We start from the raw sequence: 23,784 nt of genomic DNA, 5'->3' as shown, positions 1-23,784 counted from the left end.
GATGCAGAAACGCTCAGGAAAAAATCCTGAGCATTTCTGCATCGTGGGCACATAGCCTTAGATTTAGCTGTTAGTAAATCATTAGAGACTTTAGTGAGGGCAGTTTCAGTAGAATGTAAAGAGCGGAAACCAGATTGTAAAGGGTCAAGAAGAGAGTTGTCTGAGAGATAGCGGATGAGACGGGAGTGGACCAAGCGTTCCAGGAGTTTAGAGATAAAGGGAAGATTGGAAACAGGTCTGTAGTTGGCCGTGCAGTTCTGGTCAAGGGATGGTTTTTTAAGTAATGGTTGTATGCTGGCGTGTTTAAAAGAAGAGGGGAAGATACCAGATGAGAGGGAGAGGTTGAAAATGTTAGTTAGTTGAGTGGTGACAGCTGGAGAAAGGGACTGAAGGAGATGTGAGGGAATAGGGTCACTGGTGCAGGTGGTAGGGCGAGAAGATGCAAGGAGCCTGATCACTTCATCTTCCATGACTGGTTCGAAATCAGAAAGTGAGCAAGATACAATGTGGCGGGGGAGAGCATGCATAACATTTGGGGATTGGGAGAAAATTTCCTGTCGGATATGGTCAATTTTTTCTTTGAAATAATTGGCCAGATCGTCAGCGCTGAGGTCGGTGGTCGGGGCCTGTGTTGTTTGATTGAGGAGAGAATGAAACGTGTCAAAGAGTCGTTTAGGATTATTGGAAAGTGAGATGATGAGGTTGTTAAAGTAGGTTTGTTTGGAGAGGTGAAGGGCAGAGTTATATGTTTTCAGCATAAATTTATAGTGGAGGAAATCTTCGGGCAGATTTGATTTTCTCCACAGCCTTTCAGCGCACCTGGAACACCGCTGGAGAAGACGTGTTTGAGGCGTGTGCCAGGGTTGTCGCCGTCTATGCCGAATTTTTCTTTGTGTAGGAGGTGCGGCTTCATCCAGGGCGCATAGCATTATTTCGTTATAATGCTTCAATGCAGAGTCGGGACATGAGAGGGAGGAGATTGGGGCCAATGATGATTGCAACCTTTTTATAAATTTCTGGGTGTTAATGGCGCGTATATTTCTAGAAGTGTGGAAAGTGGGGGTGTCTTGAGTAGAGTCACAGTTCTTGACAGAGAATGAAAGAAGATTATGGTCAGAGAGTGGAAGGGGAGAGTTAGTAAAGTCATGTACTGAGCAAAGCCGGGAGAAGATCAGGTCCAATGTGTTCCCGTCCTCATGTGTAGGAGAATTAGCAAGCTGTGAAAGGCCGAAGGAGGAGGTTAGTGATAAAAGGTGAGCGGCAGATGGGGAAAGAGGATCACCAATTGGGATGTTAAAGTCTCCCATGATTATCGTGGGGATGTCGCAGGATAGAAAATTTGGAAGCCAGGCAGCAAAGTGATCCAGGAACTGACGGGGGGGACCTGGAGGGCGATAGACAACCGCCACTCGCAGGGAGAAAGGCTGGTAGAGTCTGACTGTGTGGGCCTCAAAATGAAAATCTGCATGTTCTGTGCCCATGCTGCGGAATTTTCCGCAGCGGATTCTCCTTTCGGAAAAATCCGCAGCATGTCCATTATTTGTGCGTTTCTGCATGCGGATTTGAGGTCCCAATGCATTTGAAAAACGCAAGTCAAATCCGCATGTAAAAACGCGTCAAAAACGCATCAGAAGCGCGTGTAAAATCCGCAAGCGTTTTTACTGCCAAGGACATGCAGAAACGCTGCGGAAATTTTCTGCTTCAATTCTGCATCCTGGGCACATAGCCTTTGGCCAGGAAGGTCTCCAGCACAGCCTTATCTACTTCTTACCACAGGATGGCAGCAGTGAGCAACGGAAGATATTCAGCTCAGCTTGTTCTACAGATAACCACAGGATGGCAGCAGTGAGCGCCAGGACTTCTTCAGCCGTGTTCCCTAAGTATAACCACAGGGTGGCAGCAGTGTGCGTCGACAGAGGCTGCAAGGGAGCGTCTGCACTGCTGTTCTCTATGGTCTGTGTCCTGTTCTGGCGGCCATGTTGTGTGTACAAGGACACGCACTGTGCCGGATTCCTGTCATGGTCCTGCTGCTTCTATAGGTGAGAGGACAACTCCCATCAGACATGTTTCTTCTGCTCTGTCCTATGAGGCGCATGCGTTCTGCAGTGTGGGTGACTCCTACCTGCAGGGGTTGTATAGTTTTGCACTGTTTTGTGAGTGTATTGATGCTCCGCTGCAGGGTCCCATGGGTTGGGGGACCCCAGAACATGTGATAGGATAATAGACCCTGGAGGCCTCAGGTGCCCCCGCTGCCATGGTAACTGATCGACCCCCTGCAATGTGGGGTGGTGTGATGAACCCCGGGGTCTGGATACTAAGTTCCGCTGTCCGACATTGTCAGTAGCATTTAAGGGGTTAAACCGCAGCTGTGGTTACAGGCAGATGCCGGGCGTATAACACAGGCGGCTCCTGCTCTCTCTCCATGCACCCGATGAGTGACAGCGCCGTCCAGGATTAGTAGTGAGGGTCCCAGGTCTCCCCCCATCCTTAGGTTATGTCTGGTATTGCAGTTTAGCCCATTCTCTCTGCTCATAGTGAGCTGCAGTACCAGACACAACCTGTGCACAAGGGTGGCGCTGTTCTTCGGTGACGGTATTTATTTTTGCGATCCATACAGCGCCTCTTTTAAAGCTGGAAAATATCAACGGGAAAAGCTGCGCCGCTACTTACAATTCCTCCGCTGGGATAGAAGGAGCTGCCTGTAAATCTGCTGCAGTTTCTTGTTGCTGCCGGTGACACGGAGGGGTACAGGGCTAATTGTATTCTTTTGCATTTTTTTCCAGGGTTGTGTCCAGTGAACCCCATGGCTCCCCTAGTTTCATTAGGTCTTCCTCTGCTGCGGCTGTCGACTCCGCGGTTGGTGACGTATCGGCCGTCCATCGCTGCGCACGCATGGTAAGGCCTGTACTGTCCATCGTCACCCCACATTCACCACTCATCTGTGCTGCAATAAATAATCACCCGAAACCCACCGGCAACTGCCGACATTGGAAAAATCCTCCTCTTTCCCCCTTCATTGGATCACCAGGTGCCGATGGATTAAATACATGTTATTTTTCTCATAGGCAGCAGAGTAGATCCCACCGCCTGTCACCAGCTGGAGACGAACTCTACGAGAAGACCACAGTGACGCGCGTCAAGAGAGACTCTGCAGACATGATGCTCATCGAGAGTTACAGCTCCCTTGGCTTCATCATCAATGGAGACAGAGTAGTGGGGCCCTGCGCTGTCCTTCCCCGGAGCATCCTAATGTGGAACGTGAGTGACGGGACCATGGGGACCTTATATCCAAATGTGACTCCAACTTTGTGTCTGACTCATGTTAGGATAACACTTTCTGTTCCTTAGAGATCACTTTTCAGCAGTCTCCTTATCATCACATGCAGGTTTATAATGAAAGGTAACACCTCTATATACAGTAGATAAAACAGGATCCATCATTCACAATATGTGATGTCACAGCTCACCTCCTCCTCCTCCTGTACAATGACTGATAACACCTCTATATACAGTAGATGACACAGAATCCATCATTCACAATAGGTGATGTCACAGCTCACCTCCTCCTCCTGTACAATGACTGATAACACCTCTATATACAGTAGATAACAGGAGCCATCATTCACAATAGGTGATGTCACAGCTCACCTCCTCCTCCTCCTGTACAATGACTAATAACACCTCTGTATACAGTTGATAACACAGGATCCATCATTCACAATAGGTGATGTCACAGCTCACCTCCTCCTCCTCCTCCTGTACAATGACTGATAACACCTCTATATACAGTAGATAACACAGGATCCACCAATCACTGTGGCTGCTGTAAAGAAATCTGGATGCTGCTAACAGGCGCTCAGCCAGGACGGCCGCCCCGAAGCTTCATTATTTTCATATTTGTTTATTTTTGTTATTTTTATTTTTTTTGAGAAAAGCGATGCGGTATTCAGTGTTGATGGCCTGGATCTTTTCTCTGTCTAGGTGGCTTCCTATAAGGACATCTCACTGGAGAGCTTATCCTTATTTCATCTCCTGGTTCCCAAAATAGGTAAGGGCAGTTTTTATTATGAACAGCGCCACTCCATGGGCTCCACAAGGCATTGCAGCTCAGCTTCATTGAAGTAAATGCCATTTACATCCTTCTCTTAATCCCCTATAAACTCTCAGACCTTGATAAAAGCCTTCCATCTCCTCTGTGTATAAATATGTTGTAAAATTCCTTATATCCGGCATCCAATAGTCCAGAATTTACAATTGTTTACTGCTTGTACCTGGCAGTAAAGCGAGAGATAATATGGATTCTCTAAAGACTGTGCAAAGACACCCAGTCTGGAGCCCCGACGGTTAATGCACTTTTCTAGTGACCATTTCATAATCCAGAAACCGCACGTAAATCTGGCCGGTCAGTGCCGGATTAAAGGAATTTTGCTCTTCTATCCATCCACCTCTGTATACTCTGATAGCTAACGCTGTTCATCCTCTGTGGTAGAAATCCTGGTGCTGGGCACCGGAGACCGTGTGCAGAGATTAGATCCCGCCATCTCCAGGTTTATGCGACAGAAAGGAGTCGCCATAGAAGTCCAAGACACGGTGAGTAATAAGAACGTGGTGAGAATTATGGGGGTGCCCAGGATTAGAATAACATGGCTGTAGTCTTTCAAGAACAGCGCCCCCCTGACCTTGAATTGTGACTGGTATCGCAACTCTGCTCCATTCAGATAGCTTGCAGTACCAGGCACAAACCTTGATCAGGGATGGTGCAGTTTCTGTACGAAAGCAGTCATATATTTCTACTCATGGACACCCCCTCCCCCCCCCAAATATGTACCCCAGGGAAAATAAATGCCCCCTCTGCAATACGACAGCAGAAACGTGTCCATGTAGCATCAAGGAAAGGTTCACGCTCCGCTCTACAGTTTTTAACCAATGGCCATTTGCAGAATTGCTCTAATCTGTTGTACAGATCCAAAATGTCCCAAGTACCGTGGCTTTAAGGGGAGGCTCTCAAATCTCCTGAGCATCTGAGACCACCACATGTATTTTTCCGTGGGCACACACCTCGAACCAGGGTGTACTCCTAGCAGTTGCATTGGCACATTGTGCCAGACTAGGAAGACAGATGCCAGGAAGAATACGGTCGGTGGAGAACCTCAATTGCCCCTTGTCTAAGGCTATGTGCCCACGATGCAGAAATGCTCCGGATTTTTCCTGAGCTCTTCTGCATCTCCTTGGCAGAAAAAACACATGCGGATTGTACATGCGGATTGTACATGCGTTTTCCTGCCAGGGACATGCGGATGTGAAGCGGTCTTCACATGCATTTCCGCATGCGGGTTGTCAGGCGCTTTCCAATCGATTTTAGCATCACTTGGAAAGTGCTTGTCAACTTGGTCACACTATATAAATCCATGCAACCGGCATGGATTTATATAGTGTGACCTTAAAGAATGGTTAAAAATAAAAAAAATAAATACTTACCTTCTGATGGCCCCCGGTGTCTTGCTTCGCTCCGTACACTGAAGGACCTGCCGTCACACGACTATGACGTCAGCACAGGTCCTTCAGTCCATCGCGATCTGCCGGCATGAGAGGACGAGCGCAGCAGGGGCCATCAGAAGGTAAATATAACATTTATTTTTTATTTTATTCTTTTTTTTACAGGTTCTATGGTACCCGGGTCCGGAGGAGAGTCTCCTGTCCTCCACACCCGGGTACCATCCGCACATTGAAATGCATGGAATGTGCATCTACATATACAGTGATGCGGAATCCATGCATTTCCATGCAAGTCAATGGTGGTGAAAACGCAGCGATTCCGCAAAATAATTGGTAGTGCTGCGTTTTTTTCCGCAATGATAATCCTCAGAGGAAATTTCCGCAGCATGTACTCAGCACATGCGGATTATCATTGGGGAACATGGCAGACCTTCTACCATGTGTTTTTTTAAGTGTTTCTGCAGCGTTTTTGCCGCTGCTGAAACGCTTAAACGCATCGTGGGCACACAGCCTAAGGCTGGATCATTCTGACCTACCAGGTCAACAGGAGGGTAATTAACACAGGCGTAGCAACCCCCCTGTAAGTTGATTTTGCCCATGTAACACTACTGTCTGGGACAAAATGGCATCTTTAGCACAGTAGTGGTGGTTTGGGGCACCTGACAGATTCTTTTGAAATTGTATAGGGACTGGTAGAATAGATAAACGGCTACCAGATACATATGGCAACCACTTACCTCATAGGGGGGGGGGGGGAGTGTCCAAGCTTCAATGTCTGCAGATATTTGGGGACTGTTTGGCCGTCCACATACACATAATGCCAATTCTACAATACAGGTAAGTAGAGGAGATTTCGACTCATCCATATGTAGCATAAGGTTTCTGCATGTAAACTGATTCCAGTTGTGGTGTTTAAAATCTTATTTGTGCGGCTTTCAGTGCAAATTTCTCTCTTGCATTGAAGTAAAAGCTGCACCATTAGGGCTCATGCAGACGTCCATGCTGATCTTCCCGATCTCGGACCGGCTGCGGCTCTCCTGCCAGGAGAATGACTGACTGCTTCATGTATTTCCATAAGGCTGACCCGATCGGGTCCAGAGAACAGGGGCCAGTACGTGAATTCCATTCAGTTAACGGACTGATTTGCACAAACGTCGGCATTAGTCCTTAAAGGGGTATTCCCAATATGTAGTAGGTGTAATAATAATATTAGCAAATACCTCCAATTAAATGTGTGATTCGCTATATCTTTCCTCATGGGCTCTGTTAGCACTGCAGTCAAATCCCACCAAAGGACAACATCTGCGAGGAGTTTGTATGTTCTCCCCGTGTTTGCGTCAGTTTCCTCCGGGGACTCCGGTTTCCTCCCACACTCCAAAGACATTCTGATAGGGAATCTAGATTGTGCCCCAATGGAGACAGCGCCCATAATGTCTGTAAAGCGCTGTGGAATTAATGGCGCTATATAAGTGAGTAAAAGTAAAATGTGCAGGCATTGCAGGACCTTAAGTATCCATGGTTATGAACACTAGCTAACTGTCACTACATCAGTGGTCGTAACCATTGATACTTAAGGTCCTGCAATGCCTGCACATGAGGAAATAGACATAGCGAATCAGAAGAACCATACTACATTTTTAATTGGAGGTATTTGCTAATATTATTACTTACTACATATTGGGATAGGATCTTGGAGACGGGAAGACCCCTTAAGTATGAAAGTTATAAATAAATTCCAGCCCAACGAAGATAAAAACATTCAAGGTTTATTGTAATATTTTGGTCTATGAAGCTTATTACAATAGATTTGGAATGTTTTTATCTTCATTGAGCTGGAATATTTCGGGATTTTCCTACTAAGCTGGACCCCCTGCTCAGGGAGGACCCCGTGCACCAAAGGCACAAACATCACTGGTTGCTTTTGTTTTTCTTTAGGGTAAATTCACAAAAAGTATTTCCGACCCAAGTGCTGTACATGTGGAAGACAAACCCCTCCGAGCAGTGTGAATCAGGGCATTCGTTTACACTCAGGAGGGTGCGGGGGGATTTGCGTTAAAGGGGTTGTCCACTACTATTGATAACTTGCCATTATATTTTTATGTTGAAAAGAAGTTTCTTTGTAAATACTTTGCGCTACTGTTCCTGCCTGTTCTGGGATTTGGACCAGACTAGCACATGCTGTAATATGTTTTTATACACGGACATGACATCCATGTGGCAAAAAAAAAAATCACTGTGTACAAGCACCCAACCCAATACACTTGTGTGAACGCGCTTTCATTGCCCTTGTACCATTCACATGCCTGTTTTTTTTTCCCTAGGCCAATGCTTGCGCCACATTTAACTTTCTGACCAGCGAGCGACGAGTGACTGCAGCCGCCTTAATCCCAGTATCAGATTAAATTACACCTGGTTTATTACCTGCTTGTGTAGCAGAGGGCGCCCCCTACAGGTCAAGTTTTGAGAACTGATCATAAAAGGTTTATAGATCTTACATCATCATTGTTCTGAATCTATTTGAGCAAAGACTGTAATTCCCACTGCTTTTTTCAATAGAGAAACGCATAAGATTTTAGATTTTTTATTGCAAAAACTCTGGAGGCAGTGATGAAAATGAACAGTATTTCCCAAAGGCCCAGAATCCTTTTTGTAAAGACTGGTCAATGGGGACAAGGCAGCTGCTGGCGTGAGGATCTCCACGCTGACGACATGCAATGCAGGCAGAGGCTACATTCGGTGCTGTGGACGGTGGTGACGGGCGATGTTAGAAGAGTCTCTTCTCGTATCTGTAAAAGAATTGAATAGTAAAATCGCCATATTGTTGCCCTTATCCCTGAGGAGTGGAGACTGGGACACAGATTCTTTCCTGCCCTGCAGTAGATACAGCAGTACCACTTTTCACCATTTGTTATACTAGGAAATACCCCCTAATCTGGTCTGCCAAGAGGGTGCTTCATCAGTATCTGGGAGTTAGTGACATGTGAAAGAGCCCTATCTCCGGTACGACTGGTGACAGTTTCCACACGTACCAGAGACACACACAGACCCATTCAAATGAATGGGTCTGTGTACACCTCAGTGTGTTTTTTTTTTTTTGCAGACCGTGTGCTCCACACAGAGACAAGTCCGTTTTTTTCTGGACACACGGTCCACAAAATGTACCACACGGATGACATCCTTGTCATCCATGTGACACGTACCAGCGCTGAATGCTGCCCTTATCATGGTTCCCTGCTGGTGCTGTGATCAGCACCAGCAGGGACCATGATGAGGGTAGTAGTAGTGTACTCTGTGTCCACACCTGTAAAATAATAAAAAAAATAAATCCTTATACTCACCTCTCCTAGGTGTCCCCCCCCCCCCCGCTGTCATCCATGCGACCGCTGCTGCAGAGAAGCCGGGAAGAATGAACGGCTACTGAGCAGTGTCCTGTCACTCACTGAGTGCAGCTCCGGAGTCGCTCATTCTCCCCGGCTTCTCTGCAGCAGCGGTCGCATGGATGACAGCGGGGGGAACAACTAGGAGAGGTGAGTATAAGGATTTTATTTTTTTATTATTAATTTTACAGGTGTGGACACAGAGTACTCTACTACTACCCTCATCATGGTCGCTGCTGGTGCTGATCACAGCGTCAGTAGGGAACCATGATGAGGACAGCGTTCAGCACCAGCGCCTGGGAACACCGCTACCTGTAGTGCTGATTCCCAGGCACCCGTCTGTGTAATCCAGATGCGACACACAGGGCAGTACCAGAAATATTCGGATGTGTGAAATCTGCCTTCGACATTAAAGGGACCCTTATCTTTAAATGATGGTATATTGCTAGGATTGGTGGGGTGGTGATGTTTAGGAGGATTCCCACCAATCTTGAAAATAAAAGGATTTAGTGCTGGTTTACCACTGGTCTTGCAGCAGCTCTCCGCCAACTATCGTTCAGAGATTAGGGCTCAGAGCGGCAATCTGGGAATACAATACTCGCCCATCCTGAGGGCAAAGGGGCTGTAAAGATCAGATAGACCCTGAACCTAAGGGAATATAGTATGTGAATAGATCAAATGCCATCAAGTCCAATTCATTTTTTTTGTTCTGCAAGTTGGCAGTGTAAGGAGCCAAAGAAGTATCTCTACCGCTATATAGATAGATATATCCCTGTGTACAGGTAACATACATTACACCTGTATACTACAGCCAAGACAAACCTGACTGCTTACTTCCTTGTGAATTACTTTACCATAGGCAATAAATACATTTGTACAAGCCGGTGTAATTGTGTTGTCAGAGTACCCTACAGTTAGTGAATAGAAAGACTGTGAGTAAAGTCAACATCCAGCTTGAGGTCGGTTCCCTCTAGAGTTTTGGCACATTTATACTGTAATGTTCCTATACAGCCAATGTCTACCAAAAATCAGCTTTTGAATAGGAGCTAATCTGCACAATGAATGGAGCTGAATCATTTAGCTCAGTCCAATATTCGCATCCAGACGCCAGTAGGGGTTAATATCATGTGATCAGCGAGGGCGTCAAATCCCCACTGATCTCTACTGCAGACCTATCCTTTTAGTAAAGGTCATCAATAGATAGGGAATTGCCTCGCAGGACGCTGCTCCAATGGCCACATCAGTAGTCTGTGGCCACCGGACGAGAGCCCTGGGGACCATCTCATACCGGCCAGAATCTGCAGTGTGTCTCCGACACGAGCACCAGACCGGAAGGTTTTAAAACCTGCAGAACCAGGTACAAGTGTGTTTATTGTGTGGGGAAAGGGTAAGTGTACAGCACAAACAATGTATCCCAGCCGTGCACACAGCATGTGACTTACGAGTGAAGGCCATGGACGCCGCCCTCCACCTGCGCAGACATGGTTCTCTTCTCAAACTTCAGCTCACCAGAATACATCATCGCCCTATAGCAAAGCAGAAGCGAACAATTCACATGACACCCTACATAATATGTCCTCCGGCAACAATCAAAACAAACAAACAAACACTGGTGGTAAAGCAGTCCCTAACTACTCTAATTGGTTTAGGGGCTGTAATTCCGCCGGGGATATGTACCACATTTGGTGGCTGTGCCCCATAGTGCGTAGATTTTGGATTAGGGTAGATTACCTCATTCTTTCCCTGGGAAGCCTTACTTAATAAATGCATCTGTAACATCCCTAAACACACGCAAACCCTCATCTCATTCATATTTCGGGCAGCTAAGCAAACTATAGCTTTGGCCTAGAAAAAAAAAAAGAGTCAGGCTTCGATATATCTGAAGAAGTTAAGAGACGTCTTTCTTGGTGTGTGGGAAGCGGAAAAATATCAGCGATACTCGTGGATAAAGTCCAGAAATTCAAGAAAACTTTGCTTCCCTGGAAGGAATACGCCAGCCATACCCCCTCGCCAAGCCATTTACAGACCCCTGACCCCTCAGATTCGTCCTAATTCATACCACTAGATTTAGACTTTATTAACCTCCCCCCTCGGGCTCCTTCCCCTCTTCATCACCCTTTATACAGGCCTATTTGTTATGTTAGTCGCCCCCCCTTTTTCTTTTTATTGTACCCCACTAAAGCTATAGGTTTAGAATGCGTTTACTAAAATGTATCTTGTTTGTTACTTGTTTTATTCTCCAATAAAAATCTATTGATGTAAAAAAGAAACACTGGTGGCCAGAAAGGCTGAAAAAGCGCCCAGGAAACAAAGGCTAACAGAAAGAAAGACACCCCAGCATTTGAAGAGTCGCCCTCTTATTAGAGGCGGTGTGCACAGACCAGTGGATGTAACGTAAGTACAGGCGTCATACGCAGCCGATCACTGACCTGACCAGCGTTAAGCTCTTGGCTCCTATATCCTGGCAGGAGTGCTGGATTCCAGCAATCAAATATGGGATAAACTTGTGAATGGATCCTTTGTCCTGTACAGCGCCAGATACACCTTGGGCCACCTTAATCTTATCCGCCTCACTGAAATAAGAAGCATCAGTGAGATGCAGAACACTACAATTCAATCAGAGATCGGACACAAGACTCACCTGAAATATCTCTTCTGGCTGCTCACGTTCTTATCCATGGCGTCCAGCGAGCCCATACCGCGGTATTTCTTTAGCCGTATGCCATCCGAGAAGAAATACTCACCCGGGGCTTCTGTAGTTGCTGCCAAGAGTGACCCCATCATCACTGCAAATAGATTGAAACAGTGGCTGAAAATGCACCAATATCATCCACTCCTGCCATGTCTCAGGATACAGATCCATCATGGAAGGAGGGTAATCCTGTGCTCATCACCACCCGCTGCGATATCGGCAGACAAGTACGGTGTGGGAAGAGTAGTGACAACTGCTATAAGCACAAGGCTGGTTGTCAGGTCTTTACGCTTCTTGGCCAGAGCTATGATGGGAGCAACGTTTCTGGCACATGGCTGATTAGAGACCTGTCCTACAGGCCGTACCCAATACAGTTTGCACAGAAATGGAGGACGACTGTAGAAAAATCATCAGCTTCAATTGTGAGGGAGTTTAAAGGGTTGTCCAAGACGATAAAAACTTGGCTGCTTTCTTTACTAAACTGCGGCCCCCACCCGGGACCATTAAAGTGAATGGAGCGGAGCTTCAGTTCCATACATGATCCTCGGTCAGGGGTGGCGCAATTTCTGAAAGAAAGCAGCCAAGTTTTCCTAATCCTGGACAGCACCTTCAATGCACATATTAAAAAGGAGGTAAAAATGGTTGCAAGCAGCTATTTTGCATACAGCTACTGATCCCAATAAAGTGCTATGTAGATGACTATACCTGTGGACGCCCCGAGGGCAAGGGCCTTTGCAATGTGTCCAACAGTCTGAATCCCACCATCTGCAATGACAGGCACCCCGAACCTTCTGGCATATTCAGAAACTTTGTACACGGCCGTTGCCTGAGGTCTCCCACACGCCAGAACTGAAGTAAAAACACAAAAAATATCAGCAGGAAACTAGGAAAGGATTCTTTACCATTACAGCAGTGACTTATCCAAGCAAGTGCCTGACTGCCGTATGGGGGAATATCCTCTGAGGCTGAGGGGTTTTACCTTTGGTTTCAACCAAGAAATGGTCTATCGCGTAATGGTGCCTATGCTGAGCTACAACACCCCCCAACCACAGAGCATCCCTGTTCTTAAAGGGGAGTCTCAACCCAAACTGGAGAAATAAACCAAGCACATAGCCTCATAGGACATATCCCCCTCCATAAATATTAGACCTTTACTGCTCTATTCTGCTCAAACTGAAGCTTGCTCAGACAAGCTAATTCAGCTGCTCGGTGCATCTCTGGTGTTGTCCAGAGGTTGCGTGCACCGTTTCGCCCGTCCCTGCCTCCCTCAGTGAGGTTCGACAGCACTGGCTCCAGGCAAGTCAGTGGCAGCAATCACCAGTGGGGGTGCTGGGAACATGCTACACCAGTAGGTGGAACAGTGCGCGGAGCCTCTTGGCCACACCCCGGGTGCACAGGTATCTTGATTTGCATATTTGGTTAAACTGGCTTTGTCTGCAGAACCTGCCGTAAAGGTGCGATTTTTAAGGGGACTTTAAACCCTACAAGGCTGTGTGCTTATTTAATACTGACAGACTCCATTTAAAGGGGTATTCTCATCTCAAAGTGATAGCATATCACCAGCACCTGCCACCAGTATGGCTGATAGGAGTTCAATAGGAGCAAAAAGATTTCCACTACCCTGGTCCGGCATCCACTTCAGGACTGTGTGGCAGCTGGATCAGAGCACTGCAAGCTTCATCAACCGGCACTTGGACCACTACCCTGGTCCAGCATCCACTTTGGTATTCTGTAGCTGCTGGACCAGGGCGCCTCTTGTGAGCACTAGGCCACACACGTTGTCGTGACGTGTCGAGACATCATAGGGGCCTAGTGCTCACAAGAGCCACCCTGGTCCAGCTGCTACAGAATACTAAAGTGGATGTTGGACCAGGGTAGTGTGAATCTACTTGTTCAACTCCAGTGGGAGCCCATTCTGTGGATCGGTGGGGCCCAGAGGCTGTAGCGCAGGTTCAATGCTCTGCAATCTCCCCCTTCTAAGGCCATGTGCACACAGAGATTTTTTTTTTAATTATATCTAGTTTCTGGAAACGCTCCTTTTTTCCAGGAGTCTGGTTTCCTGTAGCGTTTTTTGCAGTCTTTTGATAGGACTGTGCCTAGTTCCTAGTTATAAAGTGGCTCCTGATGGAATCCACTTTAAAGAAGTGACCTGTATTCTTTTTCCTCCCCAAGACCGGTTTCAAAATCTAGGGGGAAGGAGACCTCAAAAAGGACTGAAGACATGACAAGCCAAGTGATTGTACAATAGGAATGAATAGGCAGAGTCTTTCAAGTATGCTTTTTTTTGGGGTGGGGGTTTAAGAGTACCTGCTCCAAATAAAAAAGTCCCAAAAAAGTGTGCGACTCACCCTAAACTTTGCACGGCAGGAAGGGGAGAGTAGAAAGACGATAAAAAAATATTGAAGAAAACACGGCATTAATTCAGCACCACAGACCTCCTTACACCGAGAAACACAGGTGAGTGAAGCTGGCCTAGAAGGATATTGATTTGGGGTCAGAAGACCCGTGACCAGTCCGTATTCTTGGCCTAAATACGCACCGCGATTGACGCCCCGGCCACGAGTCCCCAGCCCTGAACTCCACAGCCTCGCATAGGCCTAGGAGGCTGCTGATTTGGGGTCAGGGGACTCGTTATCAGTCTGTACTCCCGCAGTGTAGACGGTATTTGGACTCTGATGTGTGAGGCTGGCCTCATTCTCAGGAATGGTGGTATCCCAGATGTCGACCCCCCCACCACCAAAGTGCTGCTATATCCTAGCGGTATGAGATGGGAATACCACTTCTGGTATTTTTAATTCGGGGGGGGATTGTTGGAGGAGAATAAGCATTTTTGCATACAATACTTTTTGGTGCTATGATCAAGGACAAAACTGGTGGCCATCATTGTGTTAGAATGAGGAGACATGAAAACATGCAAGATTAGTAATCCAGGTGCAGAGATAGATGACAATTTTCTGGCATTTCCGTGCTCCTGTAAAAATGCAAACCCTCATCACACAAGGCAGAGATCCATGTCCTATTATGCAGCCGACTTAAGGATGATCTCCCTGTGTATAAAATAACATGAGGTCTTACTGGCATCACTGGGACATTCCCCCTCCCTCGTCCCTTCTCACTAACAGCTGCTGTGGGGATATTACACCTCACATGTAAGAAGTCCCGAGTCCTAATGCCAAGAAAGTAGGAGGGTACAAACAACTTCCCAAAAAGCAGGGTTCAGAGGTGTGATGAACAGGATGGATTCCTTCTTACTCAGCATCTTCCTCCTGATTTCAGCAATGAAGGAAGGAATATAAACATCACAGAAAAAGGTATGAATTAAAGAAAGGAATGGACTGAGCACTGCCAAGCCTCGCTCCCCCAATGAAAAGGTATGGATACCTTTGTATCCATTTTTACATTTTAGGTTGAGTCACTTTGTAAATAAATTAATTTACTGATCCTGAGTTACATCTTTTAATATACTTCAGAGCTGCACTCACTATTCTGCTGGTGCAGTCACTCTGTACATACATTACATTACTGATCCTGTACTGATCCTGAGTTACATCCCTGTATTATACTCCAGAGCTGCACTCACTATTCTACTGGTGCAATCACTGTGTACATGCATTACATTACTGATCCTGAGTTACACCCTGTATTATACTCCAGAGCTGCACTCACTATTCTGCAGGTGGAGTCACTCTGCACATACATTACATTACTGATCCTGAATTACAACCTGTATTATACTCCAGAGCTGCACTCACTATTATGCTGGTGCAGTCACTGTGTACACACATTACATTACTGATCCTGTACTGATCCTGCGTTATATCCTGTATTATACTCCAGAGCAGCACTCACTATTCTGCTGGTGCAGTCACTGTGTGCATACATTACATTACTGATCCTGTACTGATCCTGCGTTATATCCTGTATTATACTCCAGAGCTGCACTCACTGTATAGATACATTACATTACTGATCCTGAGTTACATCCAGTATTCTACTCCAGAGCTGCACTCACTATTCTGCTGGTGCAGTCACTGTGTACATACATTACATTACTGATCCTGTGCTGATCCTGAGTTATATCCTGTACTATACTCCAGAGCAGCACTCACTATTCTGCTGGTGCAGTCACTGTATAGATATATTACATTACTGATCCTGAGTTATATCCTGTATTATACCCCAGAGCTGCACTCACTATTCTGCTGGTGCAGTCACTGTGTACATACATTACATTACTGATAGTGTACTGATCCTGAGTTACATCCTGTACAGTCATGGCCAAAAGTATTGAGAATGAGACAAATAGTAATTTTTCCAAAGTTTACTGCTTCATTTTTTGTAATGGCAATTTGCATATACTCCTGAATGTCAAAGAGAGATCAGCTTAACAGCAATTACTGTACTTGCAAAGTCAATATTTGCCCAGAAAATGAACTTTAACCCCCAAAACACATTTCAACATCATTGCAGTCCTGCCTTAAAAGGAGCAGCTAACATCGTTTTAGTGATTGATCCATTAACACAGGTGTGGGTGTTGATGAGGACAGGGCTGGCGATCAATCAGTCATGATTAAGTAAGAATGACATCACTGGACACTTTAAAAGGAGGCTGGTTCTTGGTATCATTGTTTCTCTTCAGTTAACCATGGTTATCTCTAAAGAAACACGTGCAGCCATCATTGCACTGCACAAAAATGGCCTAACAGGGAAGAGTATCGCAGCTACAAAGATTGCACCTCAGTGAACAATCTATCGCATCATCAAGAACTTCAAGGAGAGAGCTTCCATTGTTGTCAAAAAGGCTCCAGGGCGCCCAAGAAAGACCAGCAAGAACCAGGACCGTATCTTAAAACTGTTTCAGCTGCGGGATCGGACTACCAGCAGTGCCGAGCTTGCTCAGGAATGGCAGCAGGCTGGTGTGAGTGCTTCTGCACGCACTGTGAGGCGGAGACTCTTTGAGCAAGGGCAGGTTTCAAGGAGGGCAGCAAAGAAGCCACTTCTCTCCAGAAAAAACATCAGGGACCGACTGATATTCTGCAAAAGGTACAGGGAGTGGACTGCTGAGGACTGGGGCAAAGTCATTTTCTCTGATGAATCCCCTTTTCGATTGTTTGGGACATCTGGAAAACAGCTTATTCGGAGAAGAAGAGGTGAGCGCTACCACCAGTCTTGTCTCATGCCAACTGTAAAGCATCCTGAAACCATTCAAGTGTGGGGTTGCTTCTCAGCCAAGGGAATCGGCTCACTCACAGTCTTGCCTAAAAACACAGCCATGAATAAAGAATGGTACCAGAATGTCCTCCAAGAGCAACTTCTCCCAACCGTCCAAGAGCAGTTTGGCGCCCAACAATGCCTTTTCCAGCATGATGGAGCACCTTGCCATAAAGCAAAGGTGATAACTAAATGGCTCATGGAACAAAACATAGAGATTTTGGGTCCATGGCCTGGAAACTCCCCAGATCTTAATCCCATTGAGAACTTGTGGTCAATCATCAAGAGACGGGTGGACAAACAAAAACCAACAAATTCTGGCACAATGCAAGCATTGATTATGCAAGAATGGACTGCTATCAGTCAGGATTTGGTCCAAAAGTTGATTGAGAGCATGCCAGGGAGAATTACAGAGGTCTTGAAGAAGAAGGGGCAACACTGCAAATATTGACTTGCTGCATTAACTCATTCTAACTGTCAATATAACCTATTGGTACTCATAATATGATTGCAATTATATTTCTGTATGTGATATAAACATCAGACAAACACTAATAAAAACCAGAGGCCAGCAGATCATGTGAAAATATAATTTTGGTGTCATTCTCAAAACTTTTGGCCATGACTGTATTATACTCCAGAGCTGCACTCACTATTCTGCTGGTGCAGTCACTGTGTACATACATTACATTACTGATCCTGAGTTACATCCTGTATTATCCTCCAGAGCTGCACTCACTATTCTGCGGGCGCAGTCACTGTGTACATACATTACATTACTGATCCTGTACTGATCCTGAGTTACATCCTGTATTATACCCCAGAGCTGCACTCACTATTCTGCTGGTGCAGTCACTGTGTACATACATTACATTACTGATCCTGAGTTACATCCTGTATTATACTCCAGAGCTGCACTCACTATTCTGCTGGTGCAGTCACTGTGTACATACATTACATTACTGATCCTGAGTTACATCCTGTATTATACTCCAGAGCTGCACTCACTATTCTGCTGGTGCAGTCACTGTGTACATACACTGTACAATCGGCACTTAGCAGGATGATGTACATTATAGCAGCTCTGTTTAGTTATTAGTGTATCTATATTATAAGCTTCCAGACGGTTTTCAATATTTGTGTTTCTAGAATTGTGAGTGCAGCTCTGCAGTATAAAGCTTTTATACATTTCCAAAAGTTACTCATCTGTTTTTACCAATGGTTTCAAGGTGGCTATATGCTTTAAGCGACATAGTTGAGCAATGTGAAACAGACTTGTCGCTAGTGACGGGCATTGTATCCTAGCAACCAAGTCATCTTAAGCAAACAAGGTTTTTAACTTTGGGGCATATCGACAGAAGAGAAGGAGGGGACAAGCAGCTTGGAAGTGATCACCCCTTTTTAACCTTCGTGGCAGAGACTTGAGAAGGAAGCAACATAAAAAGGTATTTAGGGAAATTGGGGTAATTTTTTCCCCTTGATAATTAGGCATAAAAATTACCTATAAAATATTAGGAACCCTGCTTTCTCCAAAAAACACCCACCCTCAAAACATTCATCTAGTCCCCCAAAGCCACAAAACCCCAAGTGCATCTACAACTACCAATCAGTCAAGCGGGACGCTGCCTCGGGCTCAGGCCGGACAAACCTGTGACTTACTATAGGAGCCTGTCACACTAGAGGGGCATTTGGGGCTGTGAGACTTTAGGTCTGGAGGAATCGATGGAGCAGCTAAATAGAGAAGATAAATAGAGTGAATTCATTCAGCAGCAGAGGCCGGAGGCGGCAGCACAGCAACACTCGTCCCCGCTGGGCGCAGCGGCCGTCACATTCAGAAACAGGAACAGCTTCATCCAGGACAAAAGCAGAACGCTCAGTCCCATGATGAGACATTCATGCAGAAAACAAAACAAGCAAAGCACTAGTCTACGGATCAATGCTTTCTTTAGATACTTTTCTGTATTAATCGTTTACTTCTTGAAGACTCAATTAACCTGCCCAGCCCAACAGCAAAGGGATGCGTTCAGGTTAAATGAAGAGTGACATCACACCAGCCCATCTCTTACATATGCTCGCCTGCTCACTGTGACATCACTAGCCCTCACCATATAACTCCACCTCCTCACTGTGACATCGCTAGCCCTCACCATATAACTCCACCTCCTCACTGTGACATCACTAGTCCTCACCATATAACTCCACCTCCTCACTGTGACATCACTAGCCCTCACCATATAACTCCACCTCTTCACTGTGACATCACTAGCCCTCACCATATAACTCCACCTCCTCACTGTGACATCACTAGTCCTCCCCAGATATTCCCTCCCCCACACTGACGTGGTGAAGGAGGGAATATTTGGGAAGGACTAGTGATGTCACAGTGAGAAGGTGGAGTTATATGGTGAGGACTAGTGATGTCACAGTGAGAAGGTGGAGTTATATGGTGAGGACTAGCGATGTCACAGTGAGGAGGTGGAATTATATGGTGAGGACTAGCGATGTCACAGTGAGGAGGTGGAGTTATATGGTGAGGGCTAGCGATGTCACAGTGAGGAGGTGGAGTTATATGGTGAGGGCTAGCGATGTCACAGTGAGGAGGTGGAGTTATATGGTGAGGGCTAGCGATGTCACAGTGAGGAGGTGGAGTTATATGGTGAGGGCTAGCGATGTCACAGTGAGGAGGTGGAGTTATATGGTGAGGGCTAGCGATGTCACAGTGAGGAGGTGGAGTTATATGGTGAGGGCTAGCGATGTCACAGTGAGGAGGTGGAGTTATATGGTGAGGGCTAGCGATGTCACAGTGAGGAGGTGGAGTTATATGGTGAGGGCTAGCGATGTCACAGTGAGGAGGTGGAGTTATATGGTGAGGGCTAGTGATGTCACAGTGAGGAGGTGGAGTTATATGGTGAGGGCTAGTGATGTCACAGTGAGGAGGTGGAGTTATATGGTGAGGACTAGTGATGTCACAGTGAGGAGGTGGAGTTATATGGTGAGGGCTAGTGATGTCACAGTGAGGAGGTGGAGTTATATGGTGAGGGCTACTGATGTCAAAGGGAGAAGGGAATATCTTGGGAGCCTAATGATGTAACAGTGAGGAGGCGAAGGTGACATTACTAGTCCTCACCATACAGTGGTGAAAATAAGTATTTGATACACTGACGATTTTGCAAGTTTTGCCACCTACAAAGAATGGGGAGGTCTGTAATGTTTATCGTAGGTCACTTCACCTGTGAGAGACAGAATCTAAAAAGAAAAAAAACAGAACATCACATTGTATGATTCTTACATAAATAAATTGCATTTTATTGCATGAAATAAGTATTTGATCACCTACCAATCAGAAAGAATTGTGGCTCTCACAGACCTATTAGTTTTTCTTTAAGAAGCCCTCCTACTCTCATTACCGGTATTAATTGCACCTATTTGAACTCGTTACCTGTATAGAAGACACCTGTCCACACATTCAATCACACTCCAACCTCTCCACCATGGCCAAGACCAAAGAGCTGTCTAAGGACACCAGGGACAAAATTGTAGACCTGCACAAGGCTGGGATGGGCTACAGGGCAATAGGCAAGCAGCTTGGTGAGAAGGCAACAATGCGTAATTATTATTAGAAAATGGAAGAAACACAAGATGACTCAATCTTCCATGGACTGGGGCTCCATGCAAGGTCTCGATAAGGATGATTCTGAGAAAGGTCAGGAATCAGCCCAGAACTACACGGGAGGACCTGGTCAATGACCTGAAGAGAGCTGGGACCACAGCCTCAAACATTACCGTTAGTAACACACTACTCTGTCATGGATTAAAATCCTGCAGGGCAAACAAGGTCACCCTGCTCACACCAGCACATGTCCAGGCCCGGTTTAAGTTCGCCAATGACCATCTGGATGATCCAGAGGAGACCAAAATAGAACTTTTGGTATCAACTCCACTCAGTGTTTGGAGGAAGAAGAATGAGTACAACCCCCAAAACAGTCCCAACCGTGAAGCATGGTGGGGGAACTACAGGTTAACATCTGTAATTGCAAACTAAAGGTTTCTGTACCAAATATTAAGTTCTGTTTTTCTAGTGTATCAAATACTTCTTTCATGCAATAAAATGCAAATTAATTATGTAAAAGTCATACAATGTAATTTTCTGGATTTTTTTTTAAGATTCTGTTTCTCACAGTTGAAGTGTACCTACAATAAAAATTACAGACCTCTCCATTCTTAGTAGGCGGCAAAACTTGCAAAATAGGCAGTGTATCAAATACTTATTTTCCCCACTGTATATATCCGCCTCTTCAATGACACCACAAGCCCTCTCCATATAAGACCGCCTCATCACTCTGCATCTATTCTCACATTTTCTGATGCATTTTAACTGACTACTTGTGAGATTGAGATGATCTCATGTAGTTTCTCCTGTGAAGCGGCTTTACCACTAAAGGTCATTACATGTGAAGAGGAGAAAAAAAAAAAAAAAACCACGCAATTATTGATAATGTAAATGTTAAGTGCATTACGATACCACCTTAAAATACTTCATATGAATGCGGAATCCATCCAAGCTCGAGGGGTGGAACCGATCAGCACTCATACCGTCATCTACCCTTTTTTCTCATCAAACCCCTCTGCCAAGGGGACATAAGTGCACTAATAGGGGGATTTAAATTACCAGACGCACACATTTCAGCAATTTTATTTTTTTTTACCTTCCTGTGTAATGCAAATCGATCCGCTTCCCATTCCCACCCTCAATGCATCAGCACCGGCATCAATCAAATTCTTGGCCTGTGCGGCGGTGACCACTGGAAAGAGAAGAGAACACTGTAAAATCATATCCATTCCATTAGGCCAAAAATAAAATCACTATTGTGCTGCAGTCATTTCATGCTCTGCCACAAGGGGGCAGAGTTCTATTGCACAATGCTGGTTGGGGTTTGGCTTTTTGCTTTCTTTGTATGTGACTTAAAAGGAAAGTTTTAGGAAAGGGGGTTATAAAGATAGCACTGAGCTGGCGCTATGGGACAGACACTTGTCACTGACTGTCAAAACTGCTTTAGCGCCAAATTCGGCGTGTCGGCTTACTGGACGTGTCACTGGCTATTTATACAAGACACAGACACATTCCAGCGACCCAGAAAAGTCCAACGTCCACACGGATTTACATAGGAAGTAGGTGGCGTCAGGGGGGGGGGTTTAGTAACTTTCTCCAGGGGCATTTCCCAAATTCAATATATCACACAGGAGGATTTAGCAGACACCATGCTGTGCTGCATATGGGCAAGGATTTACCTGCCAGGTCTTATTTGCCAATTTTACAGCACAATTTATAGGTTGCCCGGTTGGCAAATTCCGCCTGGCACAGTCCAAGTGCCGGACAAGACCCAACAAGTGAGGTCCCTATAAGGCAAGAACCCGGAAAAGGAGTGAAAAATCATGTGGCTATACAAAATCTGTTGGCTCTGCTACATAGTAGAAAGCTGGGAAGGGACAGTCGGTTTTTTTTGGATAATTTTAAAGATTACCTGTCCCTGTAAAATGATCTACCTGATCAGGCTTTAGATATCTACAAAGCAAAAGTGAAAATCCCCCAAAAAATAAATAAAAAAAAAAAAAGTTACCATTTCCAGCGACCACCTGGATTTCTGGAAACTTCTCTTTTATGTATTTGATTATATTGATCTGAAATTCAGAGTTTCCCTGAGAAGAATCCTAAAATTGAAAAGGAAAAGTCTAGTAGTGATAAAAAAAAAAAAAAAATCCTGATCGGATAATCAAGCACTGACTACAGGACCAATGCAGCCCCCAAAAAAAGAAAAAAAAAACACTCACCAAGACCACAGCGTCTACTCCGGATTGCACGAGAAGATCCAGGCGGTATTTATCATCCTCGTGGGTCCCTATGGCAGCGCCGCAGAGCAGCTGCTTCTTGGAATCCTTGGACGCCAGCGGGTAATCCCTGTTCTTTTTCAGGTCCGTCCGTGCGATGATGGCCACAAGCTCGTCGTTCTGATTAACGATCGGCAATTTGCCTGAAATGAAGCATCGATCACAACTGTTGCAAAGACAACTATTAAAAGGATGGGGAAAATATAGCTACTTTCACCCGAAAACAGCACTACCCGCCAACAGGTTGTGACCGGTACATTGCAGTGATAAAAAACGAATAGGGCCAAGCTGCAAAACCACAGACAATCTGTAAACTGTTTATGGGGCAGAGTACTTTTAGGACCGTTTAACCCCTTTTATCACACGCACCTTTTTTACTTCTCTGAAGAATTTCGTTTGCTTCTTTTAGTGTGACGCCAGCCGGAGCAATGACGAGATCTTCTCGTTTGGTCATGATCTAATTAATATATATAATTATTACATGTGGCTGTGATACAGGGTGCCCCCAACCACTTAAAAAATAAAAAATGACCGGACCCAGCACTCACCTCACTCAGGGGCACGTCGTGCTCCTCAGATTTAAGGAAGTCGATATCTCTGGATGATATAATCCCCACCAGTTTACTCCCCATCTTCCCATTGTCAGTGATGGGAATCCCGCAGAAGCCGTGACGAGCCTTTGCCTCGAACACGTCTCGTACCCGGTGCGAGGGGCTCAGGACCACCGGATCAGTGATGAATCCTTGCTCATATTTCTGAAGAGGGAGAAGAGAGACTTCATTACCGAGTCATTCCTTATCCCTCGGGGGAAACCGATACAAGATGGAGCCCTTACTTTGACTTTGCGAACTTCATTAGCTTGGAACTCGGGCGTGCAGTTGTGATGTATGACACCGATGCCGCCTGTCAGCTAAACATCAGGCAAAAAATATTACATTCAAAGGTAAATTATAAATAGAAAAAAAAAATAATTAAGATCAGTAAAATGTGACATTTTTCTTACGGCCATAGCGATCGCCATGTTTGCTTCAGTTACAGTATCCATTGGGGATGAAACTAGTGGGGTTTTCAGGGTTATTTTCTTAGTAAGGGCAGAGGTGAGGTCCTGAAGGCAAAAAAAAG

The 23,784-nt window shown here is 45.5% G+C and overlaps 2 protein-coding genes across 5 annotated transcripts in view; one reads left to right on the top strand and one right to left on the bottom strand.

Moving 5' to 3' along the window:
* Window positions 1-8,144, top strand: part of NDUFAF3 (NADH:ubiquinone oxidoreductase complex assembly factor 3) — a 56,534-nt gene extending 48,390 nt beyond the window's left edge. The window contains exons 1-6 of one of the 2 annotated variants that reach the window (XM_073644885.1): window positions 1,919-2,039; window positions 2,784-2,895; window positions 3,066-3,258; window positions 3,982-4,048; window positions 4,490-4,590; window positions 7,818-8,144. In XM_073644885.1, coding sequence (XP_073500986.1) covers window positions 2,804-2,895; window positions 3,066-3,258; window positions 3,982-4,048; window positions 4,490-4,590; window positions 7,818-7,898 — 534 coding nt within the window. In that variant the 5' untranslated portion in view covers window positions 1,919-2,039; window positions 2,784-2,803 and the 3' untranslated portion in view covers window positions 7,899-8,144. Of the gene's footprint in view, window positions 1-1,918; window positions 2,040-2,783; window positions 2,896-3,065; window positions 3,259-3,981; window positions 4,049-4,489; window positions 4,591-7,817 lie in introns of those variants that run through there. The other variant, XM_073644884.1, reaches the window with a different exon arrangement.
* The window catches only part of IMPDH2 (inosine monophosphate dehydrogenase 2), a 27,980-nt gene continuing 12,259 nt past the window's right edge, over window positions 8,064-23,784 (bottom strand). For 2 of the 3 annotated variants that reach the window (XM_073644878.1, XM_073644881.1), the window contains 13 exons: window positions 23,666-23,767; window positions 23,498-23,572; window positions 23,211-23,417; window positions 23,032-23,119; window positions 22,606-22,805; window positions 22,395-22,485; window positions 21,483-21,578; window positions 18,436-18,507; window positions 12,271-12,414; window positions 11,515-11,659; window positions 11,303-11,446; window positions 10,316-10,399; window positions 8,064-8,282 (listed from right to left, as the gene is read on the bottom strand). In XM_073644878.1, the coding sequence (XP_073500979.1) occupies window positions 8,261-8,282; window positions 10,316-10,399; window positions 11,303-11,446; window positions 11,515-11,659; window positions 12,271-12,414; window positions 18,436-18,507; window positions 21,483-21,578; window positions 22,395-22,485; window positions 22,606-22,805; window positions 23,032-23,119; window positions 23,211-23,417; window positions 23,498-23,572; window positions 23,666-23,767 (1,470 nt within the window). In that variant the 3' untranslated portion in view covers window positions 8,064-8,260. The remainder of the gene's footprint in view (window positions 8,283-10,315; window positions 10,400-11,302; window positions 11,447-11,514; window positions 11,660-12,270; window positions 12,415-18,435; window positions 18,508-21,482; window positions 21,579-22,394; window positions 22,486-22,605; window positions 22,806-23,031; window positions 23,120-23,210; window positions 23,418-23,497; window positions 23,573-23,665; window positions 23,768-23,784) is intronic. The other variant, XM_073644880.1, reaches the window with a different exon arrangement.

Source organism: Phyllobates terribilis, unplaced genomic scaffold, assembly GCF_046119375.1.
Source record: "Phyllobates terribilis strain yellow unplaced genomic scaffold, ASM4611937v1 Scaffold_8__6_contigs__length_399053987, whole genome shotgun sequence".
NCBI classification, from domain to species: domain Eukaryota; kingdom Metazoa; phylum Chordata; class Amphibia; order Anura; family Dendrobatidae; genus Phyllobates; species Phyllobates terribilis.
The sequence above is the reverse complement of the archived record's forward strand: the minus strand, read 5'-3'. Positions and strand labels throughout refer to the sequence as shown.